Genomic DNA, 18,118 nt, shown 5'->3' with positions numbered 1-18,118 from the left:
AGTATACACTTTTTTGTAATATATAGAAACGCCACAACAAATTCATTTCTAATGCTTGCAGAAGAAACTTTCATTAAAATATTTCCAATGAAAATGTGATAATGCTTCGAAGTAATAAAGAATGTGATGTTAACTTACAACACAGGAATTCTCGCAAGCTTTTTAATACATAATTAAATTTACAATTATCCACAAATAAAACATATGGAAAATGTTAATGAATTATTTTTTATTGAATTTGGTTCTTTATAGCTTCTACTTGTTTAGCCATTTCTGGAATAATTTTAGCAGATACATTTGGAAGTTCGTAAGTTATCAAGACAAAGAGTGGCTGCTTTCCATCTCTATTTGTTCTGTATAAGCAGAAACCATCAGTTCGGTTTGTATTTGGATCAGCTCTACCATACATTAATCCATCATAAAAGCGATGAACGTGATAATGAACGCCATTGTATGTGATTCCAGCCTTGATTGTATCATCATAGTCTTTAAATAAATCAAGATAAACTTGAATTTGCTCTGGTGTTATTCCTTCAACTGATGAAGAAAGAATTGTTTTGTCTTCAAGAAAGAAGAGAGAGTTTGACCATTGAGAGTTATTTGCAACGAGTTGATCAATTTCGTTGGACATGTTCAGCTGTGTCACTTTTTAATAATTCAATGACGGCGCGAAAAAATTTGAATTCGAAATGATCGAAGATGTATCGATAAATACACAAAATTAGATAACGCTGCCGATAAAAATGTTTCAATCAAATTCGATCATATGACGCCAACTGACAAAACTGATCTCTACTCAAATAACGACTAAAAACAGACACTTTGTGTTGAATGCAATCGTATTTATGACTTTTGAATGAAATTTGCTTCAATCAATTTTGGGGCAGCCTAAAATATTACCATGATGAAAAATTGGAATATAAGAATCATCTTGTATTGTTTAATGAAAAAATTATATCACAATTTAAGAAATAATTTTTTTTGAAATATTTTTCATAAGTGAATTTGAAATTATCAATTTTTTAAGAAATCATTCTTTTTCATGAAAGAATACATTGTAACTACATTGTAATATATCATGAATTGTGAAACACATAAAATTTTTAATGAAATTCAAAAATAAATAATAGATTTTTATATTTGTTTGATTATTGATTAAATAAAGCTGAAAGATTATCTCCTTTGGTTTTGATCAGTTTATTTTATTTTTTCAATTTTTTAATACTTTACATTATCTGAAATTTTCTATTTTTAGGGAAAACTTTTTGTGACACTTGACATTAATTTCTGGACAAATTTCTCCAAACGGTTCTCAATTTTACTTTTTGAATGATAGTTGCTTCGGGTGAAAAATCGAATTTCCCATTATTTCAATTTCAACTCCACTATAAAATTTTCATAACTGAATCGCATAACGAATGTACAATAAAACTCATTATAATAACGTCAAATTTCAGTTATATTTGGACAAAATTACAAAATCCATTTCGAACAACAACAAATTATTTACTGTCCTTTCATCTACAAATTTAATTAAATTGCAATAAAAGTCAAATTATTATAATTTTTACTCAAACTTGTTCTGTACTTTATCATGTTTTTCAGAAATGACACCTCTACATTCGATTTTTTGAGTGCTTATTCGGCTGCACAACCGCCGAACCAATTAATCAATTCACTATAACCGTCTGTAAAGAAGTTTGGTTGGCCATTTTTCACAATGATATTCTTCGCCCTCTTTCTGTTAGGCTTCCAAGCCGCTGACGATGATGATGGCGAAATCGGAACAGTCATCGGTATTGATCTTGGTACCACGTTTTCATGTGTCGGTGTTTTCCAGAAAGGAAAAGTCGAAATTATCGCCAACGAAGTCGGTAACCGTATCACACCATCCATTGTATCCTTCAGCGAAGGTCAGCGCTTTGTCGGTGATTCAGCTATGCCATTATTAATATCAAATCCACATAACACCGTATTCGCAGTTAAGCGTTTGATTGGCCGCAGATTCGATGATGCCGAAGTCCAAAGTGAAATCGGACGTCTTCCATACAAAGTCGTTGACAAGGACAACAGACCTTATATCGAACTCGAAATCAAAGGCGAAAAGAAGCTCCTTTCACCAGAAGAAATCTCAGCACTTGTCCTCTCTAAGATGAAGAGTGTCGCCGAAGATTATCTTGGTAAGGAAATCAAAAACGCAGTCGTAACAGTCCCAGCATACTTCAACGATGCACAGCGTAAGGCAACGAAAGACGCAGGCGCAATCGCAGGCCTTAATGTCAAGCGTATCCTTAACGAGCCAACAGCAGCAGCTATCGCTTACGGACTTGATAAGAAAGATAACCAAAAGATCCTCGTATTCGATCTCGGAGGTGGTACATTCGATGTTTCTCTTCTTTCAATCGAAGATGCATTCTTTGAAGTGCTCGCTACAGCTGGTGATACACATCTCGGAGGTGAAGATTTCGATAATCGTGTCGTTGATCATTTCCTCGATGTCTTCAAGCGCCGTACAGGTAAAGATGCATCAGTCGATGCTAAGGCAGTCGCTAAACTTAAGCGTGAAGCAGAAAAGGCAAAGAGAGCACTCTCTACACTCCATCAAACACGTATCGAAATCGAAAACTTCTTCGATGGAGAAGATTTGTCCGAACCATTCACACGTGCACGTTTCGAAGAGTTAAATATGGACCTCTTCCGTAAGACAATGCAACCAGTACAACAAGTCCTTAAGGATTCCGGTGTCTCCAAACACGAAGTTGACGAAATCGTTCTCGTCGGTGGTTCTACAAGACTTCCAAAGATCCAACAACTTGTTCGTGATTTCTTCAATGGCAAAGCACCATGCAAGTCAATTAACCCAGATGAAGCTGTCGCTTATGGCGCTGCTGTCGAAGGTGGTGTTTTATCCGATGACCCAGATGCACAAGAAATCGTTATCATCAATGTTAACTCATTAACATTAGGTGTCGAAACTATCGGTGGAGTCATGCACGAATTAATCCCACGTAACACTCGTATCCCAGCAAAGAAGACACACACATTCCAAACAGCTCGTGATGACCAAGAATCTGTTAAGATCCAAATCTTCGAAGGTGAAAGAGCTATGACTAAGGATAACCACTTCCTCGGCTCATTCGATTTAACAGGTTTACCACCCGGCCCAAGAGGATCTGTCCAATTCCAAGTCACATTCGAACTCGATCAGAATAACATATTAAAGGTTACAGCTGAAGATATGACAAGTGATAATAAGGAATCAATCACTATCAACGCACAAGAAGCTAGACTTTCTGAAGATGAAAGAGAAGAAGCTATTAGAAACGCCGAAGAATGGGCTGCTGAAGATGAAAGAACTAGGAATAGCGTTAACGCTAGAAATGATCTTGAAATGTTCGTCTACCAGGGCAAGAGAGCTCTTAAGAAGGATGAAGTTAAGGAAAGATTATCAGAAGATGAAAGAAGAGAATTAAAGAGATCTGTTAGAGAAACTTTGGATTGGATCGAATCAAATCAAGATGAAGATGCAGAAGTCTATGAAGAAAAGAAGAAGGAAATGGCCGAAATTCTTGCACCAGTTTTAGGAGCTGATGCAAGTGCGCAAAAGATGGACATTGAAGGAGGAGAAGATGATGTCGATGATGGAGACTTCGAGGATGACATCATTGGAGAATTATAAAAAAAACATCACAGTATTTGAATACTTTATTCACCGCGGTGCTTGAGTTTTGGAATGTAAAGCAGTGAATTTCATGGTGAAGTTTTGACTAAAATAATCTGGAGACCGTTTATTAAGTATGACTTTTTTTTGGTTTTGAATGTGTTGTGCTCAAATATGTCCTCAGAAATTTCGACCTTTTCAATTCGGTTTAGTTCACTTTAATGGCTCTGCAATGCACGATTTTATTCGCGATACAGATCGTTTCTCTGGTGGCTGCCCTTTTCGGATTCATAGCAGGTATCGTATTTATGTGTACGGATGGTGATTTTAGTTTCATCCTATTCATAAGAGGTCTTTATACAATGATTATCGCACTAGCTCTTGGATGCGTTGAAGTTTATGTTTTCCAATTCTTTAGATATTTCGCATTAATTCTCAAGGTTTGGGGAAAGGCAATCATGTATTTCTTCATAGGAGCATTACTTTTTTCAACACATGGATTTGGTCTTGCATGTACTATTATCTATTGGATATGCGCTGTGGGTTATGGCATTGTCGCTTGGTTCTTCCCAGTTCCAGCTCCACCACTATTACAAGGTGGATTCAAAGGTGCAGAACCAGAAATACAGTTATCATATACTGAATTTTCTAAAGATTAAATTTCCTTAGAATCTTTTATTATGTTTTTTATAATGAGCGTTGTTTGAAAAACTTAATGAAATTTCAATCATAAAAAAATGTTATTATTTCGTTGAGGAAAAATTGTTTTATTTGACTTCTATTGAAATTTTACACATGATTGGAATGTTGATGAAATCATAATGAATTTCTCCATATAAAATTATAGCATGTTCCTCATAAAAAAGACTTTGGATTGGAATAAATGATAGAAAAGCAAAATAGAAATTTCTCAGAATATATTATAATCCTGATTTTTATTCACGTTTGTCAAGATAAATGACTTCGAGACCTTGTGGAATTGATTCGGTGACAAGTTGAACAAATTTAGCTTGCTTGACAGTTAATGTATAGAGATATCTTGTAGTCCTAAGCTTAAACTTTGTGTCACCATTCTTTACTTTCTTAACCTTGACCCACTTGGCATCAGGGCGAGCAGCAAGCTCAAGAAACTTTCTTGGTGTTTGCACTGACTTTGGCATGAAGGAAAAGGTTGGCCAAAACCGTTAAAGTCTTTCAATTTGGCATATGTCAAAACCGTAAATAGGATGCGGTTTGTTAATGGGGCGCCCCATTATATGTGTTTGTGATGATTGACGCTATAATTGATTTCTTTTTTGGGAAAAATTATTTAACTGAAGAAGAAATTCAGGAAAAAATTGATTTGATGATAAAAAATGATTCTGAAATTTCATATTTGCACAAAAAAACTAAAGTGCCCATCAAGATCAAAGAATGTGGAGATGGAATACGCGCATTATATAACATAAAAAGAAAAGAGATTTGGATTTCTCCCTATGGGTTTGATGAAGATAACCTTAGAGAAGCATTACTTCATGAATCAATCCATGCTTATGATCACTTATACCGCAAGATAAATATCCAAACTATTACTGGACTGGCCCAAACGGAGGTACATGCAATGAAACATTGTGAGTGCAGGAAAGCATGGTTTACAAAAAGATGTACAAGAAATAAGGCAATCGAAGCAGTTCAACTCTCTATTGGAAGTGAAGACAAAGCTCGAGAAGCAGTTGACAGCGTCATTGATACTGCATACTATGATATACTATGGCCGAGTCCTTTTGACTAGAATTTGTTTGTTTATGAAAAGAATTATTCTTTGTTGATTTATACTCTGATTTATGAGCACAAAATAAAAATATTTTCATTTTATTTATTCACGGTTTTTTCTGTTGTTAACAACGAATTGAATGATTAGCCTCTCAAAATGTTTTACTTGGGTCATACAAATTCTTTTCAAAAAAATTCAATAAATCATGAAATTCACATGATTGTTTTTCAATGCATATCTGGTCGTACTGCCCTTAACCCACTCACAAAAATTCAGCCCTCTAAAAAAAATGATTTTTCTATTTCCATACATGTCACTCTCTCTTCTCGAAGTTCTTGTCAATAAAACGTTTCATGCAACTGGAAATAATATGATGGAAATTTACCGCCTTTGCAATAACAGTAATTTAATTGATGTAGAAGTACTCAGTGGTGAACTTGTTTACAATGAATTAGATACCATTGCATATATGAATGTAAAGTCTTTTTCAATTTCTAAAAATGTTACGACAAACATAGAAGATTTGGCCAATATTTTGACTTTTAGTATGTGGAGTGTAATCAACATTTCTATAGGAATTACATTGGAAAGCATTCCTAATATGAGGTTCGAATATTGTACTAGTTTAAAACATATATATTTTGCGAATATTTCACGATTCGATGCATATATGTTTTATAAAACCTCTAATCTAGTAACAGTGGAAGCTCCTACTTTAAGTCATATTGGGATGTATACATTCCATTTGTGCATAAACCTTGAAACAATTATAGCACCAAATGTTATAAATATATCAAATTATGCATTTTCTAGTTGCATAATGTTAAGGAGCGTTAGTTTCCCTAATCTTAAATATTGTGGGAACAGTGCCTTTGAATATTGTTCAATTTTATCTATAAATTTTCCAATGCTAGAAAATGTTTCCTCATATACGTTTTTATCATGCTTAGGCATGATAAGTGCTAATTTATCAAATGCTGTATATATAGGTGCATATGCTTTTTTGCGATGTTTTTCTCTTTGCGATGTAAACATTCCAAAAGTTGAACGAATTTCAGAAGGTGCGTTCAATTATAATTATCGTATTGAGAAGCTTGAGTTACCTTCTCTTGTAGCAGCTGGTGGTAATTTTATAGTTGAATGCTTTAAGTTAAATAATATGATAATGCCGAAATTGGAACGTATCCCAGACAACATGTTTGCAAATTTAACTTTCATACCTGACCTTATAATGCCTAATGTTACATCAATAGGAAAACACGCTTTTGAAAATATACAATTCTATAGCGACTTTTTTGAATATCTTAAGATTAAAGAAATTGATGAATATGCACTTGCAGGTACCAGTTTCATAGGATTTTCTATGTCATTTGAATATTGTGAATACGTCGGAAATTATGCATTTTATGGTACAAGAGCAACTATAAGATTACCAAATGTTAAGTCATGTGGTCACTATGCATTTAGTTATATCGATAGTTCAACTCTTTATTTTCCTTCACTTGAGACATGTGGTGATTATGCATTTTCATATAATACAGAAATAGAAAATATCACATTTCCACAACTTACAAATATTGGAAATAATCCATTTGAAGGATGTATTAGATTAAAAGTCATTAATTTACCAAACTTAACGAATGCAAGTGATTATTTCATATCTAAAGTGGATATGAATACATTTGAATTTTTAAATTTGAAATACATTGGATCAAATGCGTTTACTAATGCATGTGATATTGTTGAAATGATTAATTTGCCGAATGCATTAGTTATTGGCGATTATTTTCTTAATAATTGTCATAAAGTTACAAATATTTCATTACCAAGTCTTGAACGAATTGGATCATATGCATTTTATAATTGCAGTAATTTGGTTAATGTTTCATTACCAAAACTTAAGAATTTTTCGTCAGAATTATTTAGTTATTGTAATTTAATTCGAAATCTTTATTTACCCGAACTTAATTTGATAGGTAATCATTTTTTATGTGATTGTTATAATATTACAAATGTAAATATACCAAATGTCCAAACCATTGATAACACAGCATTTGTGAATTGCAGTTCATTAACAAAACTTTCATTAAATTCAGTTACAAAAGTTATATCCGGCCCAATAGCAATTCAATGTCAATCATTAAAAATTATTCAAATGAATTCACTTATACAATCTCCTTCATCATTATTTTATAATATTGAAAGTCTTGAAAGTGTTTCACTTCAAGAAATAAATGAAATAAAAAATTACACATTTTATAATTGTCGAAATTTACGCGAAATTTACATGCCTAAAATATCAATCATTGGTTCAACTGGTTCAGGTTATGAATTTTCTAATTGTTCATCACTTGAAACACTTGAGTTGCCAACGCTTACACATATTTATGGAACAAATACATTCGAATATTGCACATCATTAAAATCAGTTAACTTCACCAATTTAAAAGAAATCAGTGAATATTCGTTTTTAGGCTGTAAAAATTTGATTGATGTTTCATTTCTAAATGTTAAAACGCTTCTATCGTATTGTTTTAAAGATTGCGTTTCATTGGAAACTCTTTTTCTTAATGGAGTTACCAGATTTGAAGGCGACGGACATTTCTCAGGATGTATCAATTTGAAAGAACTAAACATATCGAAATTAGACAAAGTCAATGAAAGTTCAACTAAAATCTTTGAGAATTGTGAAAAATTGGATATTATCGCTTTACCAGATAGACAACCAGAAACATTTAACAATAATATATTTGATACAGCTCCGAAAGACAGCATAAGCATTTGTCTGCCTGAAGATAATTCGTATAAAAATTATAAGGATGAAGATTGTTCCGGATCTAGTTGTGATATTTGGAAAGGAGTCAGCATCGAAATTAATAGTCGCTTAGAAGAAAAATGTATCAAATATTCAAATTTTAAAGGAGGTCTATCTATGGGTGTTATAATAGCGCTTTCGTGCATTGGAGGAGCTCTTTTGATTTCAGGGTTTATATTGCTGTTTTATTTATATAGAAAGAACAAAGCTGAAAGAGAAACACTTGAAAATATGCCACACTTAAGTATTTCGATAGTTGACAATGTTATTTGAGTTATGCAAAACTGTAACATAATTCACAATAATTTTTATACAGTTCCAACTTTAGGTAACTTATATTATAATAATTACCAAAACATTCATTTCGAGTTTTGTGTTTTGCCTGATAGATTCGTATTATATGCTAAAACGCAGTGTTATTTGAGTGAAATATTATAATATTATATTTTAGGTTGTCTAAATTTATATCTTATGTGAGACAACCTCGGATAATAAACAGTCTATTAAAAAATATTTTTTTTTCATGTATGAGAATATTAATATATTTCCATAATTTTCTAGCTCCCAATCGACAGAAAGAATTCTTTTAAATAATCAACGAAAAATTATTCAATGCTAAAATTTTGAAAAATACCAATGTTTTGCTGTTAGGGCATTCCCGTACTACGTTCATTTTCTCTATATCTACATAATTTGTTTGTTATCTTTCGCGTGTGCGAATCTCAATTTATTCAATATTTCGAACGAGTCGAATCCAGCATTATGCGCTTGGCAATCTTTCAATTGCATTCGCATATGTTTTGTTGATGAGTTGACTCTTTCCATCCATTTTTATTGCCTTCACATTTAATATTTGGTTAATGTAGTCTCAGCAGCACCACCGCCGATTCTTCCTGCCTTCTTAGCCCTGCGCATTATCATCGCGTTATGTATACTATATGGGGCTTCTTTGAAGGGTTGCTTTGCATAACCACATAATACGATTTTAGCAGATTTGCCTTAACAGTCAGCAAATACATTGAATCGCTTCTATCAAACTTGGCGCTCTTCAAATGTGTTTAGTATTTCTTGGTGGATGTCTGTCGTTGTGAATAGCATTATGCCGCCTGTGGCTTTATCTGTGCAATTCATATCTTCTCCGGGTACACGCCTTCACAGAAGATGTCGTGGTCAGCAAATAACTGTGTCGCTGTGTCGCCAAATATCTTTTGATTTAAGACAACATTCGCCACAGTTGAAACAGGTGTTGAGCTTGTCTTGAATGATCATTCCATTCGGCATCTATGGTTTCTTGATATTTCTTTGTATCATTGATACGAACTTCCGAATCTGATGATGCACCTTTTAATTCTCAGATAATGTTGTGTGTTGTGTTGCTGTTCTACAATTCTTTTAAATAATCACTCAGTTTATAATCTTTTACGCAGACATTCTGATCGTTAATAATTGGAAACAGCGCCATCAAACATCTGATTAAGTACTGCAATAAGCAAAAATGATTTCATTTTTTATTAATAAAACAGCACGGCTATGCATACTGCTTTTCCATCCACGCGCTTCGCCAAAACATAATATTCTCCGTCACCTCCGCCCGATTCCGCAGTCGCACCTCCGGGAAACAGTTTAAATTTGACAAATCCAGAATCGCTGAAATCTAATGAATACAATTTCGACAATTCATTTTTCGCAAGTGATTCTTCGTCATTGCCATCTATGTAAGGTATGAACTCATTCTTAACGAGATATTCGCCAAATCGGTTTCCACTTTGAGTGTTGTCAATATCATTTAAATTAAATAAATGCGAATTTGTCACCAATGTGACCATTCCAGCGTCAACGCCAACGCTGCCACATATTTCAAACCCATTTAAGTTCATTGGATGACTTTCGTAGATATCAAATTTCGGAATTTCATTGATTACATTTTGGTAATTTTCATGTACAAATATTAGCGACTTCACAAAGTTTTGGTCATCAATGTCGGCTTGTGGTATCCATTTGCCTCCTAAACAATTCGTAACCCTTAGTAAATATTTAAGTTCATCTGATGAATAATTGCGAAGTGGGTCCATGGCAACAATTGCCTCTTCGTCATTAACTTCAATATATTTATCTGGAATTGGTAATTTCCATTTTGGTTTTGATGATAAACCTGTTAAGTCTTGTTTTTCATATTCTACAATTCCAATCCATTTAATGTCTTCCAACTTCAACTTTTCTGGCCTCAAAAATGGGAATTCAAGATTTTCATGAATTTGTATATTCACATACTCAGATACAGCCTTAAACAAACTCGATTCAGCAACTGAACCGGCGTAAACGGCTTCCTTACAGAACAGAAAAACTGGCGCGCCAATTTGTGTGAGTATTTCGGTTTGAGAGGCTTCTGTGAAATTTGAGGACTTAAAAACGGTTGGAATGTCTCCAAAGCCTTTGGTAACTCGATAGTTTTGGAATGGTGGAATCGGATAATACATTTGATGGTTGGCATTGATGATTTCTTTCAAGCCATCTTTTGCTGTTGGCGTATATTGCGTGCAAGAACTTACGAGAAGAGGCTTTGTATATACATAATCAGATAAAACAAAGCTTACGTCTGATACATTTGCTACGTGCGTGACGCGACGGATGTCAGGTGACGGCAGGAACGCGTCGACAGGCTCGAATTGGAAATTTCCAAAAGTTTGGAAATGAGATTCTTCGAATTGTGAATTTTGGTTTGCGTTTGGCTGTGAGCTAAGATTTGGATTTAGTGGAGTTTGGATAAAACTTGTTTGGAAATGAGATTCTTCAAATTGCGAATTTTGATTTGAGTTTGGCTGTGAGCTAAGATTTGGATTTAGTGGAGTTTGGATAAAACTTGTTTGGAAATGAGATTCTTCGAATTGCGAATTTTGATTTGCGTTTGGCTGTGAGCTAAGATTTGGATTTAGTGGAGTTTGGATAAAACTTGTTTGGAAATGAGATTCTTCGAATTGTGAATTTTGATTTGCGTTTGGCTGTGAGCTGAGATTTGGATTTAGTGGAGTTTGGATAAAACTTGTTTGGAAATGAGATTCTTCGAATTGTGAATTTTGATTTGCGTTTGGCTGTGAGCTAAGATTTGGATTTAGTGGAGTTTGGATAAAACTTGTTTGGAAATGAGATTCTTCGAATTGTGAATTTTGATTTGCGTTTGGCTGTGAGCTAAGATTTGGATTTAGTGGAGTTTGGATAAAACTTGTTTGGAAATGAGATTCTCCGAATTGCGAATTTTGATTTGAGTTTGGTTGGAAATTTTGAGTATTTTCAAAAACATTTGTTTGCAACTGAGCTGCGTTTGCTTTGGGATTCGGGACGCACGTACTAATAACAGCGATTCTTTCATTCGTAAGTAATGCAATTGAGTAAAGCCACAAAAACATTGGATCATTTGGCTTATTTGGACTAAAGAAATCCAACTTCGCATTATATAATTGATGTGTAATTGGATTATATAGAGAAAAACATGAACGAATTTTATCTAATGTTAAAATACCTTTTCCTGGTAACAAAAGAGAAGTATGATTAAAAATATCAAGGTTCTCATCAACGCATTTAAAGGTGATTTCATTTTGTTTAGGTGTTATTTTATATAAATATGGTGGAATTACAACATATGTTTGATCTTCGAAATCCATTGAAATTATAATGGGATGATACATGATAGGTCCCATTTCCACTTCTGCTAAAGATAGGTTATCAACAGTAAATAATTTTCGAAATGGAAGTGGTTCATCTGTTGAAGATACCCAATGGGATTGAATTGGTGTTATTTGGTTGTCAGTGATGACAAATACATGACAACATATTAGAAAATAGAAGATGCCTTTGTCATAAATAACAAAATTTTGTTCTGGAATTATCATATCTAACTGAATTGGAACATTTTGTGTTGATACAACTTTATCGTTTTGAAGAAGGCCAACCAAAATTTTATTGTCAATTATATAGCCATAAAAAATAGATATATTTTGTGTTAAATGGATTAATGAAAAGACGTTATTTTGCGTTGAGCACTCTTGCCTTATTTGCCCAAAGCAAAGATTGTGAGGCTGTTTATATAGAATAGTTTCTCCTTCTTCAATGATTTCTCCGAGTGTTATCAAATGCTTCATCCGATAATAAAAGTGACCTTAACTGTGCATCACATTTAAGTGTTTGAGCTACAATAATTGTTTTTAAGAATTTGGGTATATTAGGTTTTTTAAAGGTTATTCTTGATATATATGTGATGTACGATTATTTTCTTAACTGAACAAACATAGCTCAAACATATATGAAGAATCAACATTCAAACGTTGAGAACTAAAGATAACTCACATTTTCCACATGAACTTATTTCTAAATATGAAGAAAAACGAGTCAATGAAAAATACGACAATAATACCTAATAGTAGTTGTAACATATGTAAATTTTTCATCAAAAACTATTCGTTTTCTGAATATATTTTTTTGAAAAATTTCATAATCCTCACTTGAAAATGTTGTCTAAAACCCATTTTTCTGATTTATTATATTAATATAATTACAAAACATTAAGTAATACTATTAAAGGCAAAACAAAACGCCTTAATTCTGGAGTGCTAATTTTCAATGAATTACGTTATTTCCAAACGTTAATCCAAGGTGAATCAAAATAGAACTTTTACACCAAGGCTTACTCAATTAGCTGGCTTCTCAATATACGCAGCACCATGCAAAGTATGTCCTTCTAGTATCAAACCTTGGATACAACAATTTTGTTCATTGCCTGAAAATAAATGGTATGTTCCAATCGACAAAGATTGGGCTGGGGACTTATTTAATGCTTATGGACTAAAGCAAATTATTCCAAACTTTGATATAGCATTAGAAATGATTACAGATTCACATTCAAATCAATGGATTAATTTTAATGATAAAAATATTGCTTCAATATTAACTCAAGCAAAACAACTCTATGGACTTTTACATGCCCGATGGATAACACAACCAAAAGGTTTAGCGCAAATGAAAGAAAAATATGAAAGCGGAATTTTCTGGCAATGTCCACGCTACTTATGTAAAAAACAGAATTTATTACCAGTTGGAACAACTCTTACACCCAAACGTCACACGGCAAAACTATTTTGCCCAAAATGTGATGATATCTATGTATCAAATACATTCAAAATTGACGGCGCACACTTTGGCCCCGCATTTCCACACATTTTCCTATTTGAGTTCAGTGAGCTAAACAAAGAATCGGATTTTATCCCATTCAATCAAATGGCGTTTGGATTCACAGTTCATAAATCAGAAAATTATTTTGAGCCTCACACAAAAAACGAGCGGAATGATGAAAATTAAATAAATGTTTTTAATTTGACGAGCAAATTTTAATTTTTTTTTTTTAATTTGATGATTGAATTTCAAAATTCAACATCAATTTTAGATAAAAAAATTTTATTTTTTAAAAGAACTATGATACTATTTCTTAGAACAAAGAAATTGAAGTCATTGATTTTGTTGTTAATCAAAATAAAATCCCCATGAACGAGTAACTCGTTGGATTTCATCACGTGTTATGAAAACATCAAAATCAATGAGATTTAGAAATTCAATTTCGATATCAGAGATGTCTTTCTGGTATTAAAAAATAAACATACTAATGAAATTTCAGAACCTAACGCAAATGATTCATTACTTGCAGGAACATCTTCGAGGAACTTATTAGATAACAATAACACAGTCATTAAGATCCTATGCATATTGTTAATGCTAATAACAAGTTCAGGATGTTTTTTCTTAAGGCGTTGCAATAAAACAATCGCACCAGGAAAACTTGGCCATTCACATTGTGTTTGCTTTTGGATGTGACTAACAAATGTAACCAATGGAATTTTTGGATCATTTCCAAAAACTTCATAATTCGTATCTGTTTTCTCTAAAGGTCTAATTTGAAAATTAACCATTTTTCTAAAATTATCAACGAAATATATTGATAAAGTATTAACTGTTGATGGCATAATTTTAATTAATCCTTTTTGAGAATTCTGTTCATCAAAAAAAAGTATTTTCCGTGGTGCTTCTATTCTATTTTGGAACGCCTGATGAATCACTTTAGCGAAATGATCCATTCGAAAAAAAGAAATTTGTTTTGATGCATCATTTGATGCGAAACCGTTAAATGTCACTTTTATAAAATTAACGTTTTTCTAAAAATGATTTTTCTCTTTCTTCAGGGAGTTTTCATTTTTCTTTTAATATATGCCATGTTAAATTATGGGAAATTCGAAGAGGAAAATCAAAACAAGTTATCATATTTTTTCTTTGATTATGTTCCAAATTTTTTTTTATCTTTTTTTCAAAATTCATCAAAAAACTTCAACCCAGAAAAGATTTTTGGAAACAAGGGCCCCTTAAAAAACATGTTTCTTCTTCTTTATTATATTTCTTATCACTTTTTGCTTTTAATATTCTTATTTACAATTTTCCCAAGCTACCCATTAATTTTACAGAATCCAGAATTCCATCATCTTTTCACGTTTATTATAATCTTAATTCCATGGGGTATTGTCTTACTTTTTCAATTTATTGATCCCGGCATAATCAAAAGTGAAAATGTTGATGAATATTTGAAAAATTATCCATATGATAATGTTATCTATCATCCCGCCAAATGTTCCAAACTTTTAATTCCTGCTGTACCACGATCACGATTTTGCAAATATACCAAACAACGAATAGCTCGCTATGATCATTATTGCCCATGGGTTCTCCAATCCATTGGCGAACGAAATACCGGCTTATATCTACTTTTTTTGCTATCTAATTTTTTTGTTTTTTGTTACATTTTCATAATTTGCATATATTATCTTCAATTAAAATCGACTCTGTTATTACCATATAAGAACACGTTACGTAATTTCATTGCTAATATTGAGCTGCTTATGGAATATGAAACGCGGGCGATACAAATATCGATAATCATTTTTGTTTTAATGGTTACTTTTTTCTCGTTAATTATTCGACAGATATATTTAATATCCAAAAATTTGACCTCTTGTGAACTATATTTATATAAAGAAGAACGCAAAAAGAATAAAGAAGTGACGAATATGTATGATAAAGGATTACTTAGTAATTGGTTGGAAGTTGTTTATCCTCCTTTTATAAGAATAAGTAACGAATAATATGTTAATAAAGAATACACATAAATCGAAATTTTGCATTATATAAAATATTAAAAATCATGGGATAGTAATATTTAAACACACGGTAATAGATATTTCCTCATAGATTATTTCTACGTAAGGAATAAGTGGCTGAATTTCCTCAAAATTGTCTTCAAACCATTTGAATAAATGCGTCTTTTCTCTCTTTGCATCGCGACTTAAGTCTTTTTGCAAATAATCCGAAAACATTTTCCCGATTTTGGATACGTCTGAAAAGACTAGTTTGTCCCAGCCATTCTCTTTGAAAACTTGATATATGTTGGATGATTTGTAGTCGAATTTTGGGTTATGATGATACGGATTTCTCCTTTTTCTTTTGCTATCAGAGACGTGTTTGATAGGAGCAGTAACACTTTCTTCTTGAGGAGGTGCATTTTCTTCACGCGGAAATGTGTTGTTTTTTTCTCGGATAGAAAAAAAATCATCACTGGATTGGTCTCGGAAGATAAGGTTACCATCGAAGTCAAAATCAGAGAAGAAACCATTGCTTCCATCCATGATAGTGATGAAATTTAAAACCGTTTCTGCCCACACAAATTTGAATACGTATTGTATTCGACAGGTTGGAAAAATTACTGACAAATTTGAATGACTATTAACAACTTTTTGATAGACGTTTGCCAGCTGTCAAAATTTATATACAAAAAGTTTTCAGAGTAATTCCGACCAATTGTACTTACAAATAATAGCGAGGTAAAGTTAATAATTTTACTTAACGTTCATTCTTGTTATTTTTATTTTTTTACTCTGGAGAGCGATAATGATAATATTTCATTAATTTATTGAGATCACTGCCAAAGCCGCTGCTTAAATCTTTCTGTTTTTTATCTTCTTTCTTTGTCCAAGCACAATATTTTCTTCCAGATTGATTTATTTTTTGTCTTCCTCATATATGAGATTGAGAAGATGGGTTCAACGTAATGTACTACATTCTGCATACAGCACCATTATTTTTATTATGTTTTTTTCAGAAATTCCTAATTTCGTTCATGAAACTTCAAAAAGTGGATCTTTTACAATTAAGTAAATAAACCTTTCAATTGAGTATAATAAACCATTTAAATTTTTCATAAAAAGTGCTATCAAGCTGTATAATTTTTCCAAAATTATTTATCCTGTGTCTGATCACTGTTTTTATGAATTCGCTTTTGAGTAACCTAACAAGTTAATTCTTTTAGTGGCATTGATAAATTTACATATAGAATTATGATTTCTTGCTTTTATTCTTAGTACACCAAAAGATGCATATTTCATTTTTAACTAAAAAAGCAATATTTAAATCAAGTATAAAAAAAAATTGACCCTTTTTTCTTCTTTATTTTCAAATATGATTATGATGATTTGATTGAAATGATATCATAGTTTTATTGAGATTCTTCTGCTGAATTTTGAGAAAAAGTTGTTAGAATATGCATGTATATGTTATAACATATTTTCTTCTACCGACGATTATTTTTCATCCAAAAAGTTTATAACCGTAAAATATTTGAATAACAAATCACGGTTTTAAATCTTCAAGGTTTCAATATCAGGGGCTGGGAAATGATGGAGCATTTTCCCAGAGTTTTATGACTTCGCTAACAACTGCTTCATTGGTTTTGTTTTCCTTCAATTTCCTTAACAATTCAACCATTTCGTCATTATTTACATTTATTTCCAAAATTTTCTTTGGTAAAATTAACTCAACATCAATCCCTTCAATCATTGCTTGCGATTTTATCATGTTCATTAGCCCATCTGTATAACTTTTCTTTTTATCAATTATTATACACTTTGTCTTCGCAAGACGTTTTGAAACAATAACATCTCCACAATTGCCGCCAATTATTTCTTTTTAAAGAAATTTCATCACATTTTACATTTTTTTCATATTCATCATCTTCAGTTTCCCATAAATCCCCAACAACACCAATCAGCTGATAGTTATTAAATCTATGTGTGCAATTTAAGCTTAAAGTTTCATAATTCCCTTTTGCAAATATAACTTCAATTCCTTTAGAATCGAAGTATTCCATCATTGGAGAATTCTCTTCTTCTTCACATGTCCAATAAATTTTCGTTTGATATGGTTTCATCCTTGAGACATAATTTTCTAATGAAATTCGAACATTTTGATTTGTTTTGAATCTGAGCAACTTCACAAGTTCGTTTTTGTTTTGTGAATCTTCGTATATTCCAAGTGATATATTCTTATAAAAAATTTCTAAATCAGTTCCATTTTTAGATATTTGATTTAAAAGTTCAATTGATTTTTTTGTGAGTCGATTTTTCATAACCTTAAAACATTTGGATTTCACGAATCTTTCTTTAGGAATCGTTTTGCTTGCATCCTGTACATCAATAATAATAACTAAAAATTGTAAATATTCAGGTACAATTTCTAAAAGATCAGCATAAAATTCATGTCTAATATATAGTTTAATAATTTTTTGTTGGATATTTTGTTTAGGTACAAAAATACACGCCGTAAAAGAAAACTCTGTATGTTTATCTTCATAGTGACTAACCACCAAATAACCGTTGTTATCGTTTGTTAGAGATTTGTAAAATCGAAAGTAATCATCTTCTGAGTTGTGCTGGATTTTGTACCCAAAATAACATGGAATTAAGGTGCCTTGTAAAGCTTTCGGTTTGGAGATAAATTGGATAGATAATCCAATCATAATGAGATT

At 32.1% G+C, this 18,118-nt stretch overlaps 6 protein-coding genes across 6 annotated transcripts; 2 read left to right on the top strand and 4 right to left on the bottom strand.

Moving 5' to 3' along the window:
- Positions 1-229: 229 nt before the first annotated feature.
- Positions 230-631, bottom strand: GO595_004634 (uncharacterized protein; the record flags this gene model as incomplete). The annotated part of the gene is made up of 1 exon (XM_067917787.1): positions 230-631. The coding sequence occupies one exon, from the start codon at positions 629-631 to the stop codon at positions 230-232; it is 402 nt and encodes a 133-aa protein (XP_067775216.1).
- A 1,089-nt stretch (positions 632-1,720) lies between these two features.
- Positions 1,721-3,679, top strand: GO595_004633 (78 kDa glucose-regulated protein; the record flags this gene model as incomplete). The annotated part of the gene is made up of 1 exon (XM_067917786.1): positions 1,721-3,679. The coding sequence occupies one exon, from the start codon at positions 1,721-1,723 to the stop codon at positions 3,677-3,679; it is 1,959 nt and encodes a 652-aa protein (XP_067775215.1).
- Positions 3,680-4,023: 344 nt separating this feature from the next.
- Positions 4,024-4,320, top strand: GO595_004632 (COPI associated protein; the record flags this gene model as incomplete). Its single annotated transcript, XM_067917785.1, has 1 exon — positions 4,024-4,320. One exon carries the CDS (start codon positions 4,024-4,026, stop codon positions 4,318-4,320), a length of 297 nt encoding a protein of 98 aa, XP_067775214.1.
- A 276-nt stretch (positions 4,321-4,596) lies between these two features.
- Positions 4,597-4,821, bottom strand: GO595_004631 (60s ribosomal protein l38; the record flags this gene model as incomplete). The annotated part of the gene is made up of 1 exon (XM_067917784.1): positions 4,597-4,821. One exon carries the CDS (start codon positions 4,819-4,821, stop codon positions 4,597-4,599), a length of 225 nt encoding a protein of 74 aa, XP_067775213.1.
- Positions 4,822-9,740: 4,919 nt separating this feature from the next.
- On the bottom strand, positions 9,741-11,888 carry GO595_004630 (uncharacterized protein; the record flags this gene model as incomplete). The annotated part of the gene is made up of 1 exon (XM_067917783.1): positions 9,741-11,888. The coding sequence occupies one exon, from the start codon at positions 11,886-11,888 to the stop codon at positions 9,741-9,743; it is 2,148 nt and encodes a 715-aa protein (XP_067775212.1).
- A 3,573-nt stretch (positions 11,889-15,461) lies between these two features.
- GO595_004629 (uncharacterized protein) lies at positions 15,462-15,944 on the bottom strand (the record flags this gene model as incomplete). The annotated part of the gene is made up of 1 exon (XM_067917782.1): positions 15,462-15,944. One exon carries the CDS (start codon positions 15,942-15,944, stop codon positions 15,462-15,464), a length of 483 nt encoding a protein of 160 aa, XP_067775211.1.
- Between the last annotated feature and the right edge of the window lie 2,174 nt (positions 15,945-18,118).

The sequence above is a fragment of the Histomonas meleagridis genome, assembly GCF_020186115.1.
Source record: "Histomonas meleagridis strain 2922-C6/04-10x chromosome Unknown contig_27, whole genome shotgun sequence".
Classification (NCBI taxonomy): Eukaryota; Parabasalia; order Tritrichomonadida; family Dientamoebidae; genus Histomonas; species Histomonas meleagridis.
This window is presented reverse-complemented; position numbering and strand designations above follow the sequence as displayed.